The 23,359-nt window shown below is 34.4% G+C and overlaps 1 protein-coding gene across 1 annotated transcript in view; it reads left to right on the top strand.

Annotated features, from left to right (window-relative positions):
- GPC5 (glypican 5) overlaps nt 1-23,359 on the top strand; it is a 1,597,736-nt gene that overhangs the window by 832,461 nt on the left and 741,916 nt on the right. The window contains exon 7 of the mRNA XM_017343550.4: nt 9,114-9,273. Coding sequence (XP_017199039.2) covers nt 9,114-9,273 — 160 coding nt within the window. The remainder of the gene's footprint in view (nt 1-9,113; nt 9,274-23,359) is intronic.

Here is a 23,359-nt window from a genome sequence, read left to right as displayed (position 1 = left end):
ATTGCACTATAATGTCAGGAAGATTATACGGGATAAGTAGGAAAAGAGCCAGGCATTTTCTTAAAAGCAAATTGCCATGTTACCCAAAACAAGCAAAGGCAGTTTTGTAAAGCAGCTCAGGTTGGTAACTGTACATTTGAAGAAAAAAATGCATATTGAGATATTTTTGCATATAAATTATTTTCATTGCTTGTGTGTAGGTGAATATGTGATGATGATTTAGAAAATTAGTAAATTACCTGAAAGTGAGCTAATGGCACCAAGAAAATAAACCTTACCCTTTAATTTTTTAGATTTGAGGAGTGTGGTTGTTGAGCATCATGCCCATTATAATAAAATGTTTGTCCCTTAAGAAATGCCCATTACAAATCTATCGAATCTACGTTAAATCTTTTACACAGACTTACTTTCCTTGGAATCCCTCTTTGCTTTCCCTGTTCCTGTAGGGCAGGGTCAGTCATGACATGAAGCTTACCCACAGAATGCCCTTGTTTCTTTCGGTACCCCTGACATGGATGCTCTGTACATTTTTTGCTAAGTTGAATATTTCAATAGAAGACTTCAGTATATCCTTCCTGTCTGCAGTTGTTTTGTAAGAAAGGATTTTTGTTTTTCACCAGTTCTTTTCAGGTCCTCCAGGGTTTTGATAGAGACATTTCAGAAGATTTGAGAAATGATGATATTTGGTGTGCACACTTCCTCATATGGTCCCATAATTTTTGACTTCTATTCAAGGTTTGATGCTCTATTTCCATTCCTACTTTTACTCATTACCTCTTAGTTTTAACTCCACTGGGAGGGCTAATTTAGAGTATGGACTATGATGCAAAATCAAAATAAACTTATGGCATGGAAGATGAAGCTGGCCATGTTTTCAACCTCGGATCAGGCATGGAGGTAGGGAAACTTGGAATTTTCTTCTAGGAGCAAGAACAAATAACTTAAGTGCAGTGTTAGGGCACAGAGAATAAATTTAGTAAATTTTATCTTCTTTGGTATTCTATTTACACAATCACAGCACTTTTATAAATTGCCAGACTGCATTGCATAAACCAAATGCCAACAGAGCTGTGACCTTTCAGATTACTGGCGCTACAGAAGCCGAGAGATCAAAAAGCTGCAACCTAAAGCAAACACTGACAAGAAATCGTACAGACTTGACTCCTGTGTCTGGTCAATTTAACATAACATGACATATTGTAAAATTAACTTGGCTTTTTAGGTAGAATAGTCCATAAAGATTTTAGTGCTTTGGAAAGAAATAAATGTGGAGATGGTAATACTTGTGTTTATGGATAAAATATTTTCTAAATTTGAAGGAGAAAGAGTAGAGAAAGTTGGGTATAAGAAAAATTTTTAAAGATGATTGTAATAATTTTAGGGAGATGAAAGCCAAGTAGAGCAGGATGCTGTGTAGAAGGGAGCAGGCTGGAGGATTGGAGAAAAGAAGGTTGAGTTGCAAAAAAATAATGAGATCATGCTATATAAAGAGATTTTTGTATCTCATTTGAAATATGTTACAGAGATAAAAGTAGATCATGAGGAATTTTGCATCAGATTTCCAATTATAAAATGTTATGTGCTTCCGTTGCTTTACTATTTCATATACATTTTTATGGGTTTCATTTAAACTGTATGAAAGTACAAATGCCAATGTAACACAAATTATATATAGGAATTTTTTTGCATAATAGATCATAGAGTTTTTTCAGTTTATATTAAAAATGTTAATGATAAAATGAAAAGTACAATCATCTATATCTTCAAATGTCTATCAACATTTTAATTTTCACCTGCATGTTCTCATCAATAGTCTGTAATCATGAAAGTACAGATTTTGCTATGCTTACATTTGAGAAGATGACTAGAGGAACGTGTGTGATGATTGATACTTTCTAAACACATATTTACTTCTCGTGTTTGTGTAAATGATTGTTAAAGGAAGAGGGAAATATTGTAGAGATGTATCATTATGTATAATGTTTTAAAACACATTCAGCCGCCATCATGTTTGGAGCTTTTTGAATGTAATGAATGTTTCTCTTTCACAGAAAACATGTTGTGTATGTGAGCAATCTACAGCCAGATTTTATTGCAAGTGTTTGAAAGGCTATTGCAACCATGTGATAGTGCCAGACAGTTAGTAAAAAGCAAATTGAGTCTATTGAGAGATTAATTCACCAGCTGAAAGAAGTACATTTGCCTTAGAGTCATCAGATATTCTACTCACCAAATTCATCCACCAAGATAGCATCCCTAATGAGCTTCCTAAACCAATTAAACATAAGCAGGAAGCATCAGTCATCAAAACTGACTATTTTCAGCTAATCAGCTGCTTGCACAAACTGCATGGTATTGAGAAAGGAAGAACACTCTGAAAGGTTACTTTCCCCCCCTATTTTGTCCTCACTTTGTTAGTTTCCCAATTTATAGATGCAGTGTCATGCACACAACATTGTCAATGAGCCTGGTGCTTTATAGTATATAAAGTGCTTTCCCGTGCATTATTATTCAGTAGAATAAAATGAGTTTTAATGGGCTTAAGTGATTTGCCTAAAGGCACACAATTAATGTGTGGCTGGAACTCAAAATCATGTCCTTTCCTCTGTTCTAATTGTACTATAAATATGTATGTATTGATTGACTTTCTATTCTGCATGACAGGGAATAGGTTTAAATTTTAAAACACCATCATTTTTACATCTGAGCAGACTCAGATGAAAGACCCAAGGCAGGATGAGGCTGTAGATAGTCATTTTTACTCATCAAGGTTTCCTCCTTCAAATACAGGATTGGTGTAGCAGGATCACTTCCTATTGTTTGTAATAATAGTAGTGATAAAGTTAAACAACCATTATTGAGAACTTACAGTGTGCTAGCACTTTATGTAATGGAACCTGAATAATACTCACAAATCTTCCAAATAGTTTAATCCTCCTTTATGGATGCAGCAAATGTAGGCCCAGAGAAGTAATTTAATGTTTTTTGGGGGATTTTAAGTTTCCAAAAATCTTAGAAGATATTCCATATTTTATAAATATATGAAATAGCTGCTTGTATATAGTGAAAATGAAGAAAGACTTGTTACAGCATGTGGCATGTATGTGTTTATTATAATGTGATGGCTTTTCAGGTGCCTCTATTAGAAAATATTCTCATTATTTTGAAGATTCATTATATTCATGTATGTTCTTTTCAATATACAGATGGGGGAAATCCTTTTATTTTATTAAAGATATGTTAAAGATGATTCTTCTTTGAGAAAGGTAATGTCTTTTTCTCAAATGTGGTTTGAAGGTGGGCCGTGGAATGGCACTTGTTCCTGAGGGAAGAACACTCAGTATGTAAGGGAGGTGTTTGCCTGTTGTCTGCAAGGGATGGGAAGAAGAGAGGAGTATGAAGAGCTGATCTCCTGTGAAGGAGCAGACAAGTTCGTTCCCCAATGACCCAAGCAGTAAAGCTAAATTTCCAGTTTCCTACAGAAAAAAAAATATCTAAATTTATAAAGAAGTATTATTGTACATATTCATTAAAATATAATTGAAATGCTCATTCCTTTTAGTTTATATTAATTAGAATACTAAACACAGGCATATTTGAGACTATTTTCTGCCATGATTCAAATTTTTGCCTCAAAAACTTCTTTAACTTCCCTAGGTACTCAGGAATAAAATCATTTTAAACCATCTCTTATTCAAGACTAAAAGAAAAATAATTAAACCCTTGGATTGTTTCTCCTATTTCCCGATTATCAGATTATTGCTTTTATTTAAATTATATCTAATAGAATATTCATCATTAAACACCATCATTGAAATAATAAAATATATACTGAGAATTTTTAAGGACAAAGATAATATCTTCTCCTTTGATGTGGATGTTACACAGTATGTGCTCAATTAATGAATGAACATATTCATTGAATGAATATGTGAGTCCATCAGTGTCCCAGTCAGTATGAATGAATCCCAAGTTACTCTGGGACATTGGTACTGAAAAGTCCAGTAAAAAATGAAGACAGTTTACTACCTTAGAGGTAGAAGATGTTTAGGATAAGCTTTTAAATTATTTCCAAATTTCAAATAAATAAATACAAATACAATTATTTAGCATCTACCATATGGTAAGCAGTAGTCATGATGGGGAATACAATAAAATAGATTAAATCCTGCTGTCATCTTTCAGAAAATAATTATAAATACATGAAATGTGTTCAAGAAAGTAAAGTATCCAATGGTACAGAGCTAAGAAGAGTACAGAAATATGTATAGGATTGAAAAAGAGATATTTGAGTTTGGACTTGAAACATATAAATGATGAGCTGAAGAAGAGAAAAGGGTGTATTTCATGTAGAGGAAATCAAAAGCTGAAAGAGAGGCGGCTATAAAAGCAGCATAGACTGAAGTAGAGACATATGAGGTCTCACAATTTCTGTGCGAAGAACATATTGGTTTCTCAGTAGCAGAATCAGATGTTGAGGAGTTGTGTTAGGCATAGTTTTCAAAATCCCAAAACAGCATGTTGTGTGGGACCTTGACTGCCGGGCTACCTTTGATCTTTAGATGTCATTTTCAAAATCAGGTCCATGTGTGTTGAATGAGGGCAGGTGGGTAATGCGAGATGAATCCTAACTAGACGGGCTCATTTCCTGTAGGATTTCCCATGATTCTTTAATTCAGGATACCAACAAGAGGCCATAATATGCATTTCCCCAAACATATTTCCTTCTTTCTGTGACCCATGTATGTGGAATGATATTTTTCCTCTTAACACATGTGGGGAACCCATTGTTTTTGGCCATAATGAGCCAGAAAGACCATTAAGGTCAAGAAATGTCAAGGTGAAAATCCTTATTTGAGAAAAATTAATATGGTGGGAGTTGGTAGGAGAGAGTACTGACCCCTGCACTGTGGGAGTCAGGAAGATAGTTGTAATGATACATGACTGGAGATGAATGGTTCTATTTTAACATATAAAGTTATAGATTTCATCTTACATTAGCTGCTTATATGAACTAAAGAGTAGAGCAAGAGCTGCTGATAAGTACTGGAACATGATTTGTAGATAAGCACAATTTATTAGGATACATCCCCAGAAAGTGGCTAAAAGGAACAGAGAATTTATACAATTTTATGTTATTCTGAGGGCATGGAGAAACATGAACAACCTAAAAAGAAATCAGATCAGTTTAGTCCAAAAGAAGAATGAATTTGAATAAAGATCTTATTGTGAAAATCCCATTGTTTTTGTTGGTTAAAAGTTTACTAGAGGTATTTGCAAATTAAGATTTTATTACAATTATGAGAATGAAAGTGAACATTTGTGGACTTGTGATAACAGCAAAATGAGAACATAAAAATTATAAGGTAGCTCCTCCATGTGGGGAGAGGGAGATTTTTGATTCTATGAGAGTATGAAGGGATTATTGGAACTCACAGATCAAATGGAATCATGGATGTATTTGGATCAGTCATTCATAGGAAATAGCAATTGTGTCTGTTGTTCTGAAAGTTGGAAAAGAGTGTGAGGGATTATGAAGAAGCATAGAAACCAAAGACTGAGGAAAAGGTAAAATCCAGGATCATGCTCTCATCTTCTTAGTAAGGTGGTATCTGATGGGAATGTTGACCTCTTTTTCTGAGAAATAAGCCAGAGAATAAAGAAGATCCAACAAAATGGCCAAGAAGTAAGTGTGGTCCAGGTGGTGTCACCGAGTGGAGCCCTGTCAGCTCTAGCGGCCACTGGTAGTACAGTTCCCTCCGTGGTAACTTAAATAGGCACACTCACAGCATCCAAGCTTACACCTTCGAGGCCAGCAGCACAATCCTCTGCATCCAACCTACCCCATTCCCCATGCCTTGGATCTCTGACTTCCAATGATAGCCAGAAAAAAAAACAAAACAAAACAAAACAAAACAAACAAAACAGAACAAAAACCACCTTTCTGCTTTTGAAGAACTCACCTCATTATATTACTTTCCACACAGACTATCCTCTTTTTTAAAGGTAAGATCAGCTGATTGTTGACATTAGTTACATTTATAAAATTCCTTCAGACATATAGATTCTGAGTGTGAAAATGACATCATATTCATGGTCCTAGATATTAGAGTGGGAAATCATGATGCCAGTTTTACGATGTGACTTGCACAGAATTCAAATATAATTTTGTATAATTCTATTTCTTAAAATTTTGAGTTCATATGCATTATTTTCCAGAGTGTCATTGATGTGATGGTGAAGAAAAGTGTATAAAAGCATAAAATGTTTAGTTGTAAATGTCTTCAACTATGTTTGCCAGTCACTATAAATAAATGGATAATTCTCTGTTAATGTATTTAATCACTTTCAACCAAATCAGTTACTTAAAATGGAGAGTTTTGTTTTACTCAGGCTATCCCTTTGTTTGTATTTTTAAGTTGAAATGCATTGGGTTGGATCATGATTTATGCATTGTTGGTATTGTTCATGATGTTTCGTCTGTGTTCTGGCTGAGTTCCCAGTAAAATAATGGGAGAATTTTTAGCAAAGTCAAGAGGAAGTAAGTTGACATGGGAAATTGTTGGAAAAGAATGCTAGTGTGAAAAGGGAGCCACACAGTCCCAGAGAGTTTGACTTTTGTTGTACTGGTCATGTAATACTTGGAAATGTTTTAATATTGGTTGTGTAATTACATGCTTTATCAAATGATTCTTTCAATTAATATTCTAGGTGTTTAAGCAATATTAATGTATAATAAGTAGATAATAAAATACAGTGGAACATAAAATATATGCAAAAGAGCTCATATATTTTTCTCACAATATGAGCAATGGGACCTTTATATCGTTATCCCTATTTTAGTTATGACAGAATCAAGTTCTCAGTGCCTTAAGCGATAGCCCATTTTCTCATGATTAAGTACAGATCAGAATGAGGATTCACATCTAAGTATGTGTGATCTCAAAATCCAGACCTTAATGGTTATACTAAATAAATGGCAGATAATGTATTTTACAATAAAAATTGATAAATTGTATAAAGTAATGTATCTTTCCTTTTTCAGATGGGAATTTCTGTGTGGTTGTTTTGTATTCATTTCTCCACTGGTATAACCTCCTTCCCTTTTAAGGATGTAGCATGCACACCAGCATATCAAACACAATAAAGAAGTTTTGACAAACATAACATTTCCTAAGTTCATTTGACCATGAAAGAAGTTTTCCTTTAAATTTAATACCTGTTATCATATATTTTGTGAAGTGCTGATAAGTAAAAATAAGTATTTAAAATTATTATCAAGTTATTTAGCATTTATTTTTGTTAGGAAACAATAACTCTTACAGAAATATAATATTCAGAATTGGGCACCTAATTTTTTTTGAATTTTGAAAGTTAATGAATTTCAGAGTAAAATGGCTTAATCGTTGGATACTTTAAATGATAAATGTATTTGCCTTATGTGTTCATAATGAAATGCTATCTGTGGGTTGTGTGTTTAATTACTTTCTACTCACTGAAACTATTGTTTGCCAAGTTACAGAATTAACAACCCTAAACCTTTCAGAAAACACCATGAGAATTAAATGCCCATTAAGTGGATGACAGAGAGAGGTCTCATTTCTAACAGAGCAGTACCCTCTAGTGCTCATGCTCAGTCGTGTGTTCTCCAAATCCAACAGAGGGGGTAAATGTCATATAGTGAATTATTTTACTGTCTCAGGTTTAAGTGAAATACTCTATTATTCATAACTGTATCTTTCTGAAAAGAGTCCAGACATTTCCAATATTATTCAAAAATATTACCAGCATTTCTATGATATAGGGAAAATTAGCTCTTGCATCTATTTGTCTCCTAAAAGTAAATTCAGTATCTGAGAATGAAGAAATGAGTGGTTGTTTAATCTTCCTAAATGGTTTGTAGAAATGGATGATGGACCTAAGTCTATTCTCTAAAAGTTAGTTCTGTCCCATATATGCATTGGAGCAAGTGCTTAAGCTGAGAAAGTGAAAATAAAGCTGTTGATGTGAATGTCCAAGATCGTCGATTATTTTAATGAAATTCTTTCCTGGAAAAGTAGTCTTCTTTTTGATAAATTTTGGAGTGTTGGTTTACAAAATGGTACCATATTATCAGTCAGTATATTGCAAAGGCAATTGTGTTGTGTCAGAGTTTGATTTACCATGCTTTAAGGTTGGTTATTCGGGATCAGGGATGTGGCACAGTAGGTTAAGGTCCTGGCCTGCAGTGCCAGCATCCCAAATGGGTGCCAGTTCAAGTCCTGATTGCTCCACTCCCAATCCAGCTCACTTCTGTGACCTATGAAAGCAGTAGGAGATGGCCCACGTCCTTGGGCCCCTCCTTGTGTGACCTCTTTATCTGTCTGACTCTACCTATCTCTGTAACTCTTTCAAATAAATAAGTAAATCTGTAAAAAATAATAATGCTGGTTATTCAAAAACAAAGAATTCTCTGACAAGCTATCCACAATCAAGATGGCCTACTTTCTTTTATTTATTTATTTGAAAGTCAGAGTTACACAGAGAAAGAAGCAGAGGAAGAGAGAGAGAGAGAAAGAGAGAGAGAGAGAGAGAGAGAGTTTTCCATCCTCTGGTTCACTCCCCAATTGGCTGCAAAGGCCAGAGCTATGCCGATCTGAAGCTAGGATTCAGGAGCTTCCTCCAGGTCTTCCCATGAGGGTGCAGGGGCCCAAGGACTTGAGTCATCTTCTACTGCTTTCCAAGGCCAAAGCAGAGAGCTGGATCAGATGTGGAGCAGTTGGAACTTGAACCAGAGCCCATATAGAATGCTGGCACTGGATGCGGCGGCTTTACCTGCTACGCCACAGTGCTGGCCCCAAGATGGCCTAACATTTGTTAGCTTCCAAAATAATTATCCAAAACATTTTCACAGAGGTAATACACAGAATGTAGCTCTTTATGGATGCAAAACTTTGCCCATTATTCATTACTTCAGTCGGTTTTACTGTTTGGAGACAGGATTTGGTAAAGTGTCTAAACCACAACAATGAGTGTGCCTAAGAGAAAAATTCTAATTTATGCTTAAATTTCTGAATAAAGTTCTTCAGTTATTTGAATTTGCTACTAATACATGTTTTAATATCCACATTCAGTTGCTACAGGGTAGGGCACCCAAGCCCAGCAAGTGGGAACTTCTTCAGCCTGGCAGTGGTGGCGGCGTAGCTGAGCAAGTCAGTGGGGACTGTGACGATGAAGATGGTTGTGGGGGATCGGGAAGCGGAGAAGTCAAGAGGACGCTAAAAATCACCGACTGTAAGTGAATGATTTAACACTACCTTTAAGAATTTATTTTGAAATATCTTAAAAATAATTATTATGAATATAAGAAATAATGGCAATTCAGCAGTGTGGAAGATGAAATTAATGGAACTAAACCAATATGTGGTTATTTAGTAATGCATTCTTGGGGTGTTGCTTGAGAATTATAAAGGTTTTAAAGTGGGGCAATTTTTAGAGCATAATGAATCTTAAACATACATTGATAAATAATGTGAAAACAGGAAGTATGAATATGCCAGCCTGCCAAAAAGTGTGTAGTTTATATTATTATGCCGTTATATGAGTTTTTATTTTCATCACAGTCCAGTTGCAAAGAAATTAGTAACTATATAGTTAATTATGGTGATACACAGTTTGTATGTAACATGGATTTGCTCTTCCAAAAATTTGCCAGATGTTCACTTTACTTTGAATGTGTGGATTTGCAGCCATTTCTAGTCTGCTGGCCTGCTAATTACTACAACAGCCACAGCTTCCAAATAACAACAGCAAAGCACCACTTGAAATTCCTTTCCTGGTCTTCACATATAACATGAAGAACATAGGTTCCTGCCTTTTTTATTATGTGCCTATACTTGCTCATATAGGCAGAACTAAAGCGATCAGCTGAGAAAGAAACGTGAAAGCTAATATGCCCAGTGCAGCTGGCTTTCAACTATTCTTTGAGTTCTGATTGCATTAAGGTGAGGGTGAAGCTAAAGTAACCTGGACACGTGCAGCCCCATGAGGACTGTGGTCTTGTAGTTGACATCTAAATCACACAGGTCTGTTTTAGACCTGGTAGACACGCAATTTGGTGGGAGAAAAATTCATTCACTTTTCAGTTCTCTTGCAGTGAATTACACTGTATCATAGTGTAGAACATTGTAAATGCCTCAAGAATCAGTTCTTCTTTCCTTTTAAGATACAGTTTTGCAAGCCAAATGTATTGATTAAAGAAATGGAAGCCAAAAGAGATAGAAAATTGCAAATACATTTCATATAAAATGTTTTATTGTTAGACACCGTAATACACTTTATTTAACACAGAAGGTAAATATATGGGAGTTAATATATTTGAGAAAGAATTAAACATAGCATCACAAAATTCCTAGGGTAAACTAAATATCTTCCACTCTTATTTGAGGTGATAAGGGTATGTGTTCTTGTTATTACTATTAATATAAATTATCAGACTGATTATTTTGTTTGGTTGTTTGGGTAAAAGTAACAAAATAAAGTTGAAAAAATGTTTTTTATTAGAAAATGGTTTTTATTGAGAGTTAAATACCCTCCAGTATAAACAGGAATGTAATTTCTATTATGGTAATATTCATTAATCTTTCATTTTCATCCTATATAGAGTATTTATATGTATTATAATTTTATTGTCAGTTAAATATTAGAATTAGAAGACATGAAAACTCTTGTAGAAAAAATTGTAGTTTGAAATTTCCATGTATATATTTGTGTTGTGTGTGTGTGTGTGAAATTGCTATTTTATAGGGGTTCTTTACCCCCTAGTTACTTATAAGCTCAAGCTTATAGCTGTGTATTAACAGGTAACTCTTTTTGGCTTGTTTCACAAAAAAATAGACTGTGAAGGATATTCAACTACTAATAGTTTTCTTACAAACTATAGATGTTGAGGTGTCAAAAATTATTTTATACTTCAAAATCTTGGTTTCAATTATTGTGGAAATGGACAGGTATGGTACTAGTAACCACCCATCAGAATTGGGGAGATTAAGATACAGATGGTTCCAGAAACTCCAGGCAAACATTTAAAAAAAAAATCCACATCTTCTGTAAGTGAGTTGCCTGTTGTATTTCTAAGAGTATATAGCTGTTGCCTTTCAATTTTTAATAAGTGGTTTGGGAACCACTGTGGATAGCATGATGAAATAAAGAGGGACAAGGGAAGTAGCAAGTTGTTGGTCACATTTCTATTTTTGTAAAATGCTATTAAATTTTGTCTGCTTGGAAGTAATCTGGTATATTAGTAAAGCAAGTTATGACAGTTTTTGATGGTCTTAATGACTGAAAAAATTTGTGCTTTAAAAAGTTTGCTAGGGAGCTGTTTGCTTTAAGAACTTGGAATGCATCATATTTTTTCCTTACACTTTTCTTTCATTCTTTATAAAATATACTGGATATAACAAAAGTTCATTTATTATACTAAAACATCTGCTTAAAAATAAAGTTTTAGATATATTTATACTTCTGTATAATTATAAAGAATACTTATAATTATATAGTATTATATATATGTATTTTATGTAATTATAATAAATAATTATAATTATATATAGTATTCTGCCCTATAAATTTAATGATTCTTCTCTGTTTATGCTGCTCTGTTTATGCAAATGCACAAAGTTAATAATTATTTTGCTAAATATTTGCTGGTTCTGTTTCTATTCATGCTAGCTTTAGGTAGCGAGAGAGGTCCTCATATCTCAGGGTGGGTAAAAATTTTACCACTAAAATATTTATGTATCTTTCAGGTGTAATTTTTTTTCATCACAGATGCAATCAAGTTATAATTTTGATTTAGTTTTTAAACTATCTCTATTTGCCATGTTACCTGTAGACTGTTATTAAATTACAACTGTTAAATGTTTTTTATAGAAAGAACCCATTCATATTATGTAGTGTTCACTTTTAGGAAACTGCAAACATTTTCCTATTTAAATTTTAAAATTCAAAAGTTGAGGTTTTTTTCTACAATTGTATTGTACTTAATTTGGCTCACTTATGCAGCTATAGATATTCCACTGGAAACCTGTACAATTGCAGAATTGGCATGGCTTTGAATTTGCATTTTGCCTCACCCTCCTCCTGACACCTGCCATCCTTTCACAGTAACTAACTGATGCATATTTTAAATATTAGTGGAAAAATATGTTATCTTCTTTAAGCCTTGCATTAAAATATGATATTCCTAAAATTAATAACTCTTTAACTATTTGATTATTCTTCTAATGTTTCTAACTCTTAATAACTTCATATGCTGAAACACAAACCAGTCACTATTAAAGGCAGGCTGTAGCCAAACTATTGCATGTGTGATTTTGAAAGTCTGTATTAGCACTTGCTGTAATTCATTTGTGGTATTATAATTTAAGTTACAATAACTCTACTTAAGTACAAATACTCTACTTTATATTACCTATGATCACATTTGTTTTGATTGGGTGGTTCAGAGTAATAATTTCAGGCAAACTGAATTCTATCACAGATTGATTCAGTCCAGACATTCAAAAACAATAGGGGGATTTTAAGTCTTTGGATTTATTGAGATAATTAACCTTTATTGTTAAACTTATCATGTGTGTAAATTATGTTGCACATTCAGCAGTTTTTATAATAGCTGTACTCTCATTGAAAAAAACAATCCTTCAATAGCACCACAGGCTGTTCAGGGAGTGATCGAGTAATGGTCTCCCTTAGAGGTGCTCTACCGGTCTCTAACCAAATAGTCATGCTGCCGGTTCCTACAGACTGATGCCTGAGCATTCTGCACCCAGGGCCCTCTGTCATAGCTTCTTACTCAGTCCTCCGAAGTCTTTCTTAGAACGACCTCTTGTGCCTATGTATTATTTCATGGGCTGCTCTTCTCTTCCTTTATGGGTTTCTCTGCATCATTCCAAATTTCAAATATTTGAGGAATCCATATCTCCGTTTTCAAAACTTTTATCATCTCTGTTCACAACTGCCCCTTGGTCTACATGCTTTCCACTGAGTCAGAACATCAATGATAATCAAGTTCCCATACTGTCCATTTTATAATGCATTTCTCAAGCGCTAGGCTTATTGAAACAGAAAATGTTTGACTTAGATAAGATTAATTTGTAATAGAATATTATGTAATAATATATTAAGTTGCTAGATAAAGAATTTTTGATGGATATTCTGTAACCTAAAATAGCAAAACCTTGTGTTTACATTCGGCTTTGCATTTCTCGCTTGTGGGCCATCTATCACCCTTTACACATGCATGCACTTGGTGATACTAGGCATGACCTTGGAAGAGAATAGAGAATTCTGTGTGCATGGTAAAATGAAAATCATTCTTTGTTAGCCACTGAAGAATAAAGTATGTTGATTTATTTAGTACTTTCAGAATTCTAGAATGAATGAAAATTCTTGGCTTCCTCATGCATTTTCACCATGAATTATCTTCACTTCAGAATCTCAGTTAGCCATGGAAGTTAGGGAAGTTCAAATGATACTTTTATATTTTTCTTTCCAGAGCTACCAAAATAATATATTCATTCATATTGTAGATGGCCGGCGCCGCGGCTCACTAGGCTAATCCTCCGCCTATCGGCGCCGGCACACCGGGTTCTAGTCCCGGTCGGGGCGCCGGATTCTGTCCCGGTTGCCCCTCTTCCAGGCCAGCCCTCTGCTGTGGCCAGGGAGTGCAGTGGAGGATGGCCCAGGTGCTTGGGCCCTGCACCCCATGGGAGACCAGGAAAAGCACCTGGCTCCTGGCTCCTGCCATCGGATCAGCGCGGTGCGCCGGCTGCAGCGCGCCGGCCGCGGCGGCCATTGGAGGGTGAACCAACGGCAAAGGAAGACCTTTCTCTCTGTCTCTCTCTCTCACTGTCCACTCTGCCTGTCAAAAAAATAAAAATAAAAAAAAATAAATAATATATTCATTCATATTGTAGAAATTATTTCATTTATTTGATTGTCTAATTTACAAACAAATAATGTATTGCATGAAAATTTTGAACATCAGTTCCAAATACTCAAATATGCATTCTGAGTATATAAATTCTTCCTAAAATTAAAATTTCACCAAATCTGACTAAGGTAAATGTTTTTAGCTTACTTTACAGTTTTGAAAATAGCCTATGAATAAATAATTCCAAGTATAAAAAATTACTGACAATTAAATAGCTTATTATATGTTTTTATCCATTTATACTAAACAAAATCATCTTTGTAAGATTACTTATTTTAAAATTGTAATAATACTTAAAGGAATCTTGAAGATGACTATATACATTGATCTACATTTTATAAGTATATAATTGAAGGATCAGATAAAACCCTTCATGGTAAAACCATATAAATTTAATACTTCATATTTATGTTCAAGGTTCAAAATCAAAAATACTTTGAAATTATGAGCTAATGAAGTTTTTACAGTATTGATGAAAATTACACTAAAGAGAAATGAATTATATCTAAGATAGATGTATTTTAATTAACATGTGACCACATGAATATTATTCTGATTATACATTCCCACTTTAGTCTCTAAATAATTGAGACTCATTCTGGTTTTTTGATCCTTTGTTAACTAGAATGGGTGTAATGGAATATGGACACCTAATGAATCATATGAAATAATTTTTCATTCTCTTGTAAAATTATATATTTAATTTGTGGTATAAATAATAGAATTGAAATAAGAGAATTTACTCTTGAATGCCTAAGTGATGATTTTGATTGCATTGCCTTAGACTGACATTAAATCACTGAGGTGAAAAGGGAAAACTTACTAATTAAAGCTTAAAAAGGTCTCCTACAGTATTTTTCACTTTGTGTTTCTATGAGGGTGCAAACTGTTGAAATCTTTACTTAATAATGCTAAACTGATCTTCTGTATATAAAGAGAATTGAAAATGAATCTTGATGTGAATGGAAGGGGGGAGGGAGAGGGAAAGGGGAGGGTTGCGGGTGGGAGGGAAGTTGTGTGTGGGGGAGCCATTGTGATCCATAAGCTGTACTTTGGAATAAATAAAAGTTAAAAAAAAAAAAAAAGTCTCCTAGCCTGCATCCCAAATCAATCAACTGTTCTTCAGTATATCATAACTAAATCTGTAGCAGACCAGAAGACATAAAATTAAAAGTTAGGATTTTTTTAAATAGTATAATATTAATTATGACTAGATGGTCAGTTGGGCAAGTAATATATTAAAATTCAAGAACATACAGTCTAGTGAATTTTGTCATGACTTGACTAAGGTCGATTAGTTGTCAATAAAACCAAAAGGAAACCCACATTCCATATTGTTCTGTTGCAAATAAGCATGATTGCTGAGATTACAACATTCTCCCTTAGATAGGATTGACTGATAAAGTGCATCAGGTAGAAACAATTTCATTATAACCTCAGCTCTTTAGTGACTTCTAATAACTATATAGAAAGAGTAATTTTCATAGAACTGAATGACTAGAAAATTGTTCAATGAGTATAAATAATTAGAAGAAATAATAGAATATATGATCTTGTCCCAAGAAGCTTTTCAAACTTTTGTATACACAAATGACATGTTGCAGTTGTTAAAAAAAAAATACAGTGTGATATGGGAGGTCAGAGGTGGGAATTTCTTGCTTGTTCTTAGAAGCACACTATGAGGAGAAAGCATTTATACTCTTATTTATTATAGTCCTTCTTTATTCACATCTCTAAAATAAGTCTCTGGTAAAGTAACATGAACTTTTATAAACCTCTGTTTATCTATTATCTACCTATGCATCTGTCAGCATTGCAAGAAAGTATAACATAAACGAAGACATTTGAGACTATAACTGGACAGATAATGTTGGCTTATTCTGTTTGAGTTTTGGTATCGGCCTCAGATTGATTGTTTTTAAGCCTTGGGTTTCATTCCTAATACCAACAGAGAACAACTTCCATCTTTTCTCAGCTTCTGAAGCACTCAGGTTATACTTGCTTTAAGAAGATTTCGACTTTGAAACACTTTAATATTATTTCTGATATCATAAAAGAAATATTTCACCTTTATCAATTCTTCCAGTTTGTGATGAACACTGAAGAAATATCTTGCACAATCCCCTATATCACATAAAATGCCAACAGAGATAAATCAGTTTTATATGTACCCAGAGAAAGGAGAGAGAGACTATCCAAATGGGGAAATCATAAAATACCTTGTGAAGGAGATAGAGAAAGGGCAATCTGGGAAAACAAACATTTGACTGTTATATTTATGAGAAAGTGACATTTGTAAGAGTGGATTTAGGATTAGGTTTCACAATAGGGAAGACATGATGTTTTGGGAGGAGCTAACATCATACTCAAAGTGTAGGATGTATTTGCAGAGTCAAATTATTAAAAATTCTCTGCAAAAATATTAGAAGGCTAAAATTGTAGTTTAAAATGTTGTAATGGGTTTTGAATACAAGATTGAGGAGTTCGTACTTAATTTAGTGGACAGAAAGTCACTATTAACTTTTTTTTTTTTTAAACTTTTATTTAATGAATATACGTTTCCAAAGTACGAATAATGGATTACTATGGCTTCCCCCCCATACCGTCCCTCCCACCCACAACCCTCCCCTTTCCCACTCCCTCTCCCCTTCCATTCACATCAAGATTCATTTTCGATTATCTTAATATACAGAAGATCAGCTTAGTATACATTAAGTAAGGATTTCAACAGTTTGCTCCCACACAGAAACATAAAGTGAAAAATAATAGATGATTTTTTTTAATGATGATGAAATCAGATCAGACCTATTGTCATGTTTAATCCCAGTGAGAGTCAAGTTGGGAGTTGATAGTTTCTTTTCTTTTCTTTTTTTTTTTTTTTTTTTTTTTACAGAGGATCAGTTTAGTATGCATTAAGTAAAGATTTCAACAGTTTGCACCCCCATAGAAACACAAAGTGCAATATATTATTTGAGTACTCGTTATAGCATTAAATCTCAATGCACAGCACATTAAGGACAGAGATCCTACATGAGGAGTAAGTGCACAGTGACTCCTGTTGTTGACTACCAATTGACACTCCTGTCTATGGCATCAGTAATCTCCCTATACTCCAGTCATGAGTTTCCAAGGCTATGGAAGCCCCTTGAGTTCTCCGACTCTTATCTTGTTTAGACAAGGTCATAGTCAAAGTGGAGGTTCTCTCCTCCCTTCAGAGAAAGGTACCTCCTTCTTTGAAGACCTGTTCTTTCCACTGAGATCTCACTCACAGAGATCTTTTGCCAGAGTGTCTTGGCTTTCCATGCCTGAAATACTCTCATGAGCTTTTCAGCCAGCTCCGAGTGCCTTTAGGGCTGATTCTGAGGCCAGAGTGCTATTTAGGGCATCTGCCATTCTATGAGTCTGCTGAGTATCTCACTTCCCATGTTGGATCACTCTCCCCTTTTAACTTTTTTTATTTTGTTTGGATGTGTAGTTATTTTTAGTAGCATTATAGTGAACTGTTTAGTAGGATAAATGTGTAAAATACAATTATATGTACAAATAACTTACCACCTACTTTGCACAAGTAGTTGTACTGTACCTTGATTTTTTTAAAGACTTGTGTAATAACAATACTCTCCAGGTAGTCTTGTTGTGAAGACTAAATGACTTCATACATAGCATTACAAGGCTGCCCACATCAACTGTACTTGTTCTCAGAAAAGAAAATAATTTGGTAAAATAGGTTTACAAAGTTTTCTTTAAAATCTTCTATTATTGGCAAGAAACAAATATTTGAGGAAACAGGTGATGTTATAATCAGAGATAGAAACAGAGATTGTAGAGGTAAAGGTAGAATTCAGATGATTTGAGATAGAAATATCCCTGTTTGCTCTTCTGTGAACACATCTCACATTACAGAGAACTTATCACAATCATGATTTTTATGAAAATCGTAGTTCAACCACCAAATCACACATCCCTATACATTTAATTGCTTGGCTTTGCCAGTTTTTGAACTTTATGTAAATCAAATCCTATAATCTATCATCTGTATCATTATGTGATGTACTGCTTTAGCTAAATAGTTTGTTTCTGGGGTTCAGTATGCTGAAAGTTACATCAGTAGTCATTATTTTTTCCCTGAAATGTAGTATCATCATTTTTGAATATACAGTCTCCTTATTTATCATGACATCAATGAATAGTGGTATTGATATCAGTTTGGGGGTGTTGTGAGCGATGCTGTTGTGAACTATCTTGAGCCTATCTCTTGCTGCACATATTCAAGAACATTTGCAGTGTCTTCACACAGACCAGACGTATGTTCAGCTTTACTAGGTAACGTCAAACTAGTTCTCAACGCATTCATACAATTTCTATTCTCCACAGAGCTAAATAAGAGTTACTGTTGCCCTTCCTCATTGCAACAAGTTTGTTCAATTTCAGTATTTTTATAATCATCCAGAGATGTAGGTGAAACAATGTATTATTCTGCATTAACTCCTGTTTCCTAGAAAATTAATTGAATTGCACTTTTTTCATAAGAATATGACCAATTTTTTTTGTTTTTATTTTTAATTAATATTTCATGATAGTGCCCATTTATGGTATACAGTGTATTCAATTTATGTGTACAATGTATAATGATCAAATCAGAGTTATTAGCACTCCAATATTCTTTAACATCATTTTCTTTTGAAGAGGACCCTTCAATTTCTGTCTTCTAGTTCTTCATAAAATATGTAATAAATTATTGTAAATTGTAATCACTCTGTAGTGCAATAGCACACTGGAACGCATTCCTCCCATCTAACTGCATTTTTGTCAATTTTGCTCCTCCAATGGAAACTTTCTTTCTTGTCTGTAGTCCTTTTATCCTTTCTATCAAGTTATTTGCCTTCTTTGGATGCTCTCAATGCCAAAAGTCAACTTCTGTGATCCACTCACCACTTTCAGTTATGATCACTGGGAAAGGCAGGAGGGGTTCTGGAATTTGTCTTCCTACTGAATCAGTTTTCAAGATAATGAATGGTCCTTTTTTTTCTCAAAACATGACCAACTCTTTTATATGTGTTTAAATAGAATCATAAGCCCAGTTTTAAATGCATTTGAAATTCTTATCATTAGTGAAATTGAGATTGTCAGGTTTTGCCAACGGGTACCTCTCCCATTTGTCTCTTGAGTCTTTTTGACATGAAAGTCTTAACTAGCTTCTTTGCTTCTTTCCTATCTCATGTAACAGGATTACCAGGTTCACTTGAACATTACTTGTTATAGACCTGAAATCAGCTCTTTTTATATGATCCTTGATTTGCTTGTAGAATTGTTATTCCTAGATAATGATCTATGCGCTAGAGATGATTCTTAAAGCTGCAAGTGATAAAGGAAATAAACATTTCATAACTGCTTATTTGCTTTGTTATGTATTAGATATAACTCATTGTCAGAATAATAAAATAAAATCCCCCCTTCCTATTATGATCACTAAAATGAAACAATTTTATATATTTTATCTAAATTCTCTCCTCATTTTTATGGCTATACTAGAAATAGATATAGACATAGACTGAGATTTGTAGATATCATTAGGCCACTTGTCATACATGCTTAATTCTTATTTTTCTAGTAATTGTATATTTAATACTCACTACTAACTATTAGGTCAGTATCCATCTGGAACATTTCTGACGAATGGATCATAGGTAGAATACTTCACAAATTCATTCATAATGATGAAAGTTTCTGTCCCTCTTATTTGAAATGAAATTTTGCCAAATAAAAAAATTTGTCTCACATTTTCTTCCGTAGCATTTCTTCAGAAAGCATTGCTGGCAAAATGTGATGATAATATAATTTTTCCCCTTATAAGTCATGCTTTCCACCCCCACCCCGTGCTGAAAGATGCGTTTTCTTTTTCTTTGAAGTCCAATAATTTCACTAGAAAGTGTCTTTCTGATGGTAGCTCTGAGTTATTCTTAAATGCACAGTGTACTTTTTCCATATATAACTGCAAATCTCTTTTCTAGGAGGCATTTGTTGATTTAAAGTTTAAAATAATTGGTTCTCTTCCATTTATTTTTAAGCAACTTCTAATATGTATTTGTTGAATTTTCTGTGCTTACCTTAAATATTTTCACACGTTGATTTTAAATGCCTCTCAAATTCTTTTTGCTTGTTAACATTCATCTCCTAATCATTTTCATTATCTTCTGGTTGCCTTAAAGTAGTATTAACATTTTTTCTTTACTTTCATAGTTCTTCTAGTTTGTATTTATTATTAAGTTTTATTTATTTACTTTAAAGACAGGGAAGAATGGAGATAGGGAGGGAGGAAGGAAGAGAGAGACAGACAGAGAGAGAGAGAGCCAGAGAGAGCCAGAGAGAGAGAGAGCCCACTGGTATCCACTGGTTCACTCCCCAAATGCCTGTAGCAGCCACAAACTAAGCCAGGCTTAAGCTAGAAGCCAGGGAGCCAATCTGGGTCTCCAACTACTCATGTTAGCAACTGCAACCTCTCAGAGTGCATGCTGGGAGCTGGAATCAGTATGAGAGCTGGGACTCACACTCAGGCATTCACTTCAGTATAGGATGTGGGTGTCCTAAGAGGCAGGTTAACTGTTGTACCAATCACCCACCCCTGTACTGATTTTTAAACCAATTTTTACTCTTCGAGCTATTTTTTTAATTCTTCCAATTCTGCTTCATTTGGTGTCTTATATCTCTTCCTTACTGTTTTATGGCTCACTTTGTATGATAACTTACATTTTTTATTTTGGTGCGTTTTCTTTGGAGGAATCAAACAGAATATGCTACTTTCCCTATAACTTCTGTAGTGTTTGTTCACAAAACTTTCTTGTTGCTTATTTCGGTGTTAATTTAATTTTCCTAATTCTTTAGGAAAGATTTATCCAGATGGGTCTCCTAAATATACTGAGTTTTGTTGTTTCATAGAATATTAGAAAAAAATGTGGCCATGAGTTTTTTGTGATGTTCTGGCTCCATTTCTCTCTCCTGTGCTTATCCCTATCTTCTCTTTCCTAACTTTTGATTGTCTTTGTCCCACTAACTTTATTTTTATTCTACTTCCATTAGTTTCTCTTCGGTACCCCTGAGTGGTCAGGAAGACTTGGCAGATTTCCTTGTAATAGATTTCAAAAAATCAAGCCCTTTTATAAAGCTTTCTATCACTGCCCTTGCATCTACTTGCTGTTAGTGTGGGGCATAACTTCTGATAATTCTGTGCTGAGTTTTGTTTTAAGTAGTTTCCATGTGCTTTTGGTTTTGCTATCAAGTTATTCTGTTTTGTGTGGAGATTTAAGAATGTCCAAAAGCTGTACTATAACTATCACTGTTATCTAACCTGAATCTCCCAGATCATTTTAACTTTTGACGCAAACAGAATGTGACAGTAATGGAGGATGTTCCTCTTATTCTTTGGCACTGTCGCCCTCACATCCATAACCATAAATAGTTTAACATTAAGTAGCAATGATATAATACTTCATCTGTCTCCAATTGTCTTTCTGCTAATGAAATAGACTTTATTTATTACTATAATTAATGCATGAATAAAACATATTGCATTGCCTATTGTATCCAAATTTAATAAGCAGAAGCAATGATACAAACAAATCTCTCCATATATGTGATCGCATATTATTTAAGATTGCAAAAATTGTCCTCAAAGTGATTGAACATTCAAGTTAAAATTTCACATCTTCCAACTGTTTAAAATTTTGTACAATTTGATGTTTGAATGGTAACAAATATCTTCACTTGGTTCAGAGAAAAATAGTAGCCAATAGAATTAAATAGTAAAAAAATACATGATTCAAGACTGTTAATAGGAGTGTAATTAAACTCAATTTTCCTGAACAAGAAGGTGGGGATGATCTTTTTTTTTAAATATTTATTTATGTATTACTTAAAAGGCAAAATAGAGAGAGGAGAGATATAGAGAGCTTTTCCATCCACTGGTTCACTCTGCAGATTGTTGCAACTACCAGCATTGAACCAGGCCGAAGCCGGAAGCCAGGAGTTTCTTCCAGGTCTCCTATGTGCGTGGCAGAGGTTCAAGGACTTTGGCCATCTTCCACTGCTTTCTGAAGCACATTAGCAGGGTGCTTGATCAGAAGTGGATTTTGCAGGCATTTGGGGAGTGAAAGAGTGGTTAGAAGGTCTCTATTTTTCTGCCTTTCAAATAAAATGAGAATAAATGAAAACTAAAAACAGAAACAAAAACAAAAACAAGAAATGTACTAGAAAGCTGTGTTAGTTCATTTTTATTACTCTAACAAAATACATGAGGTTGAGAACCTCTGAAGGAAAAAGACTCACTTGGCTCAGAGTTCTCAGGGTGCAATGCAATGGCACTGGCATTAGCTCAATTCTGATAAGGGCTTTCCTGGCAGATGGATCACAATGATGGGAATGAATGTTAGAGGGAGAGATCGTATCACCAGCCAAGAGTTTCAGAAGTCAGACTCAGTATTATAACAACTTGCTCCCATAAAAACTAGTTCAGGGTCCCACAAGAACTACCTTAAACTCTTCTAAAGCTAGTACCTTAATGACCTAGGCACTTCCCACTTACCACTTCCTCATATTAAAGACCAAGCTCAAGTATAAGGGCCTTTGGATGACATACTTCATTCTACCCAAACTATTCTAGTGGCATTGATGTTAAGATGTCAATGTGATTCGGTCATCTGTGTTTGCAGACTGATGCTTATGGACATTGAACTCCTGCCTTATCACAGAGATTAGGGGATAGGGTTCCTCATTCTCTTGATGATTATCTTTCATAGTGATGATTCTAGGTCCTTGAAAAGACAAGTATGGGGTCAGTAAACCGGCAAGATGCTGAGAAGAGTTACAACTCACAGGGGCAAAGAATTGACAGTTAGAAGTTTTCCATAGTAAATGCTGACAATTGAATTTCAGAACCTTATGGGGAAGAGAAATGGACAAGTATGTTTAAAGTTTAGTCAACTTCAACTTTAAGCCTATCTTAATTGTCTGCATTTCATTGATTCTTGGTGAAGCTGATCATGCTGTTTTTAGATCATGCTTGTTTTCTTGCCAATGAATTGACTTCCTTTGCCTGTTTTAATATTTTATTATTAGATTGAAATATCTCATTTTATACTACACTAATAACATTTTCTCAGTTTATGATTTGTAGCAAATTTTCTCATTGGTTTTAATACATTGACTTTATAGTATTAAGGTGACCAAGATCTAGAAGGGTAGACAGGTAAACTTGCATAAATAAATATGTTAAAGTAACTGAAAAATATAGGCCGGCGCTGCAGCTCACTTGGCTAATCCTCCACGTGCAGCACTGGCACCCCGGATTCTATTCCTGGTTGTGGTTCCGGATTCTGTCCTGGTTGCTCCTCT

Source organism: Oryctolagus cuniculus, chromosome 9 (genome assembly GCF_051225735.1).
Source record: "Oryctolagus cuniculus isolate XC-2025 breed Fujian yellow rabbit chromosome 9, ASM5122573v1, whole genome shotgun sequence".
NCBI lineage: Eukaryota > Metazoa > Chordata > Mammalia > Lagomorpha > Leporidae > Oryctolagus > Oryctolagus cuniculus.
This window is presented reverse-complemented; position numbering and strand designations above follow the sequence as displayed.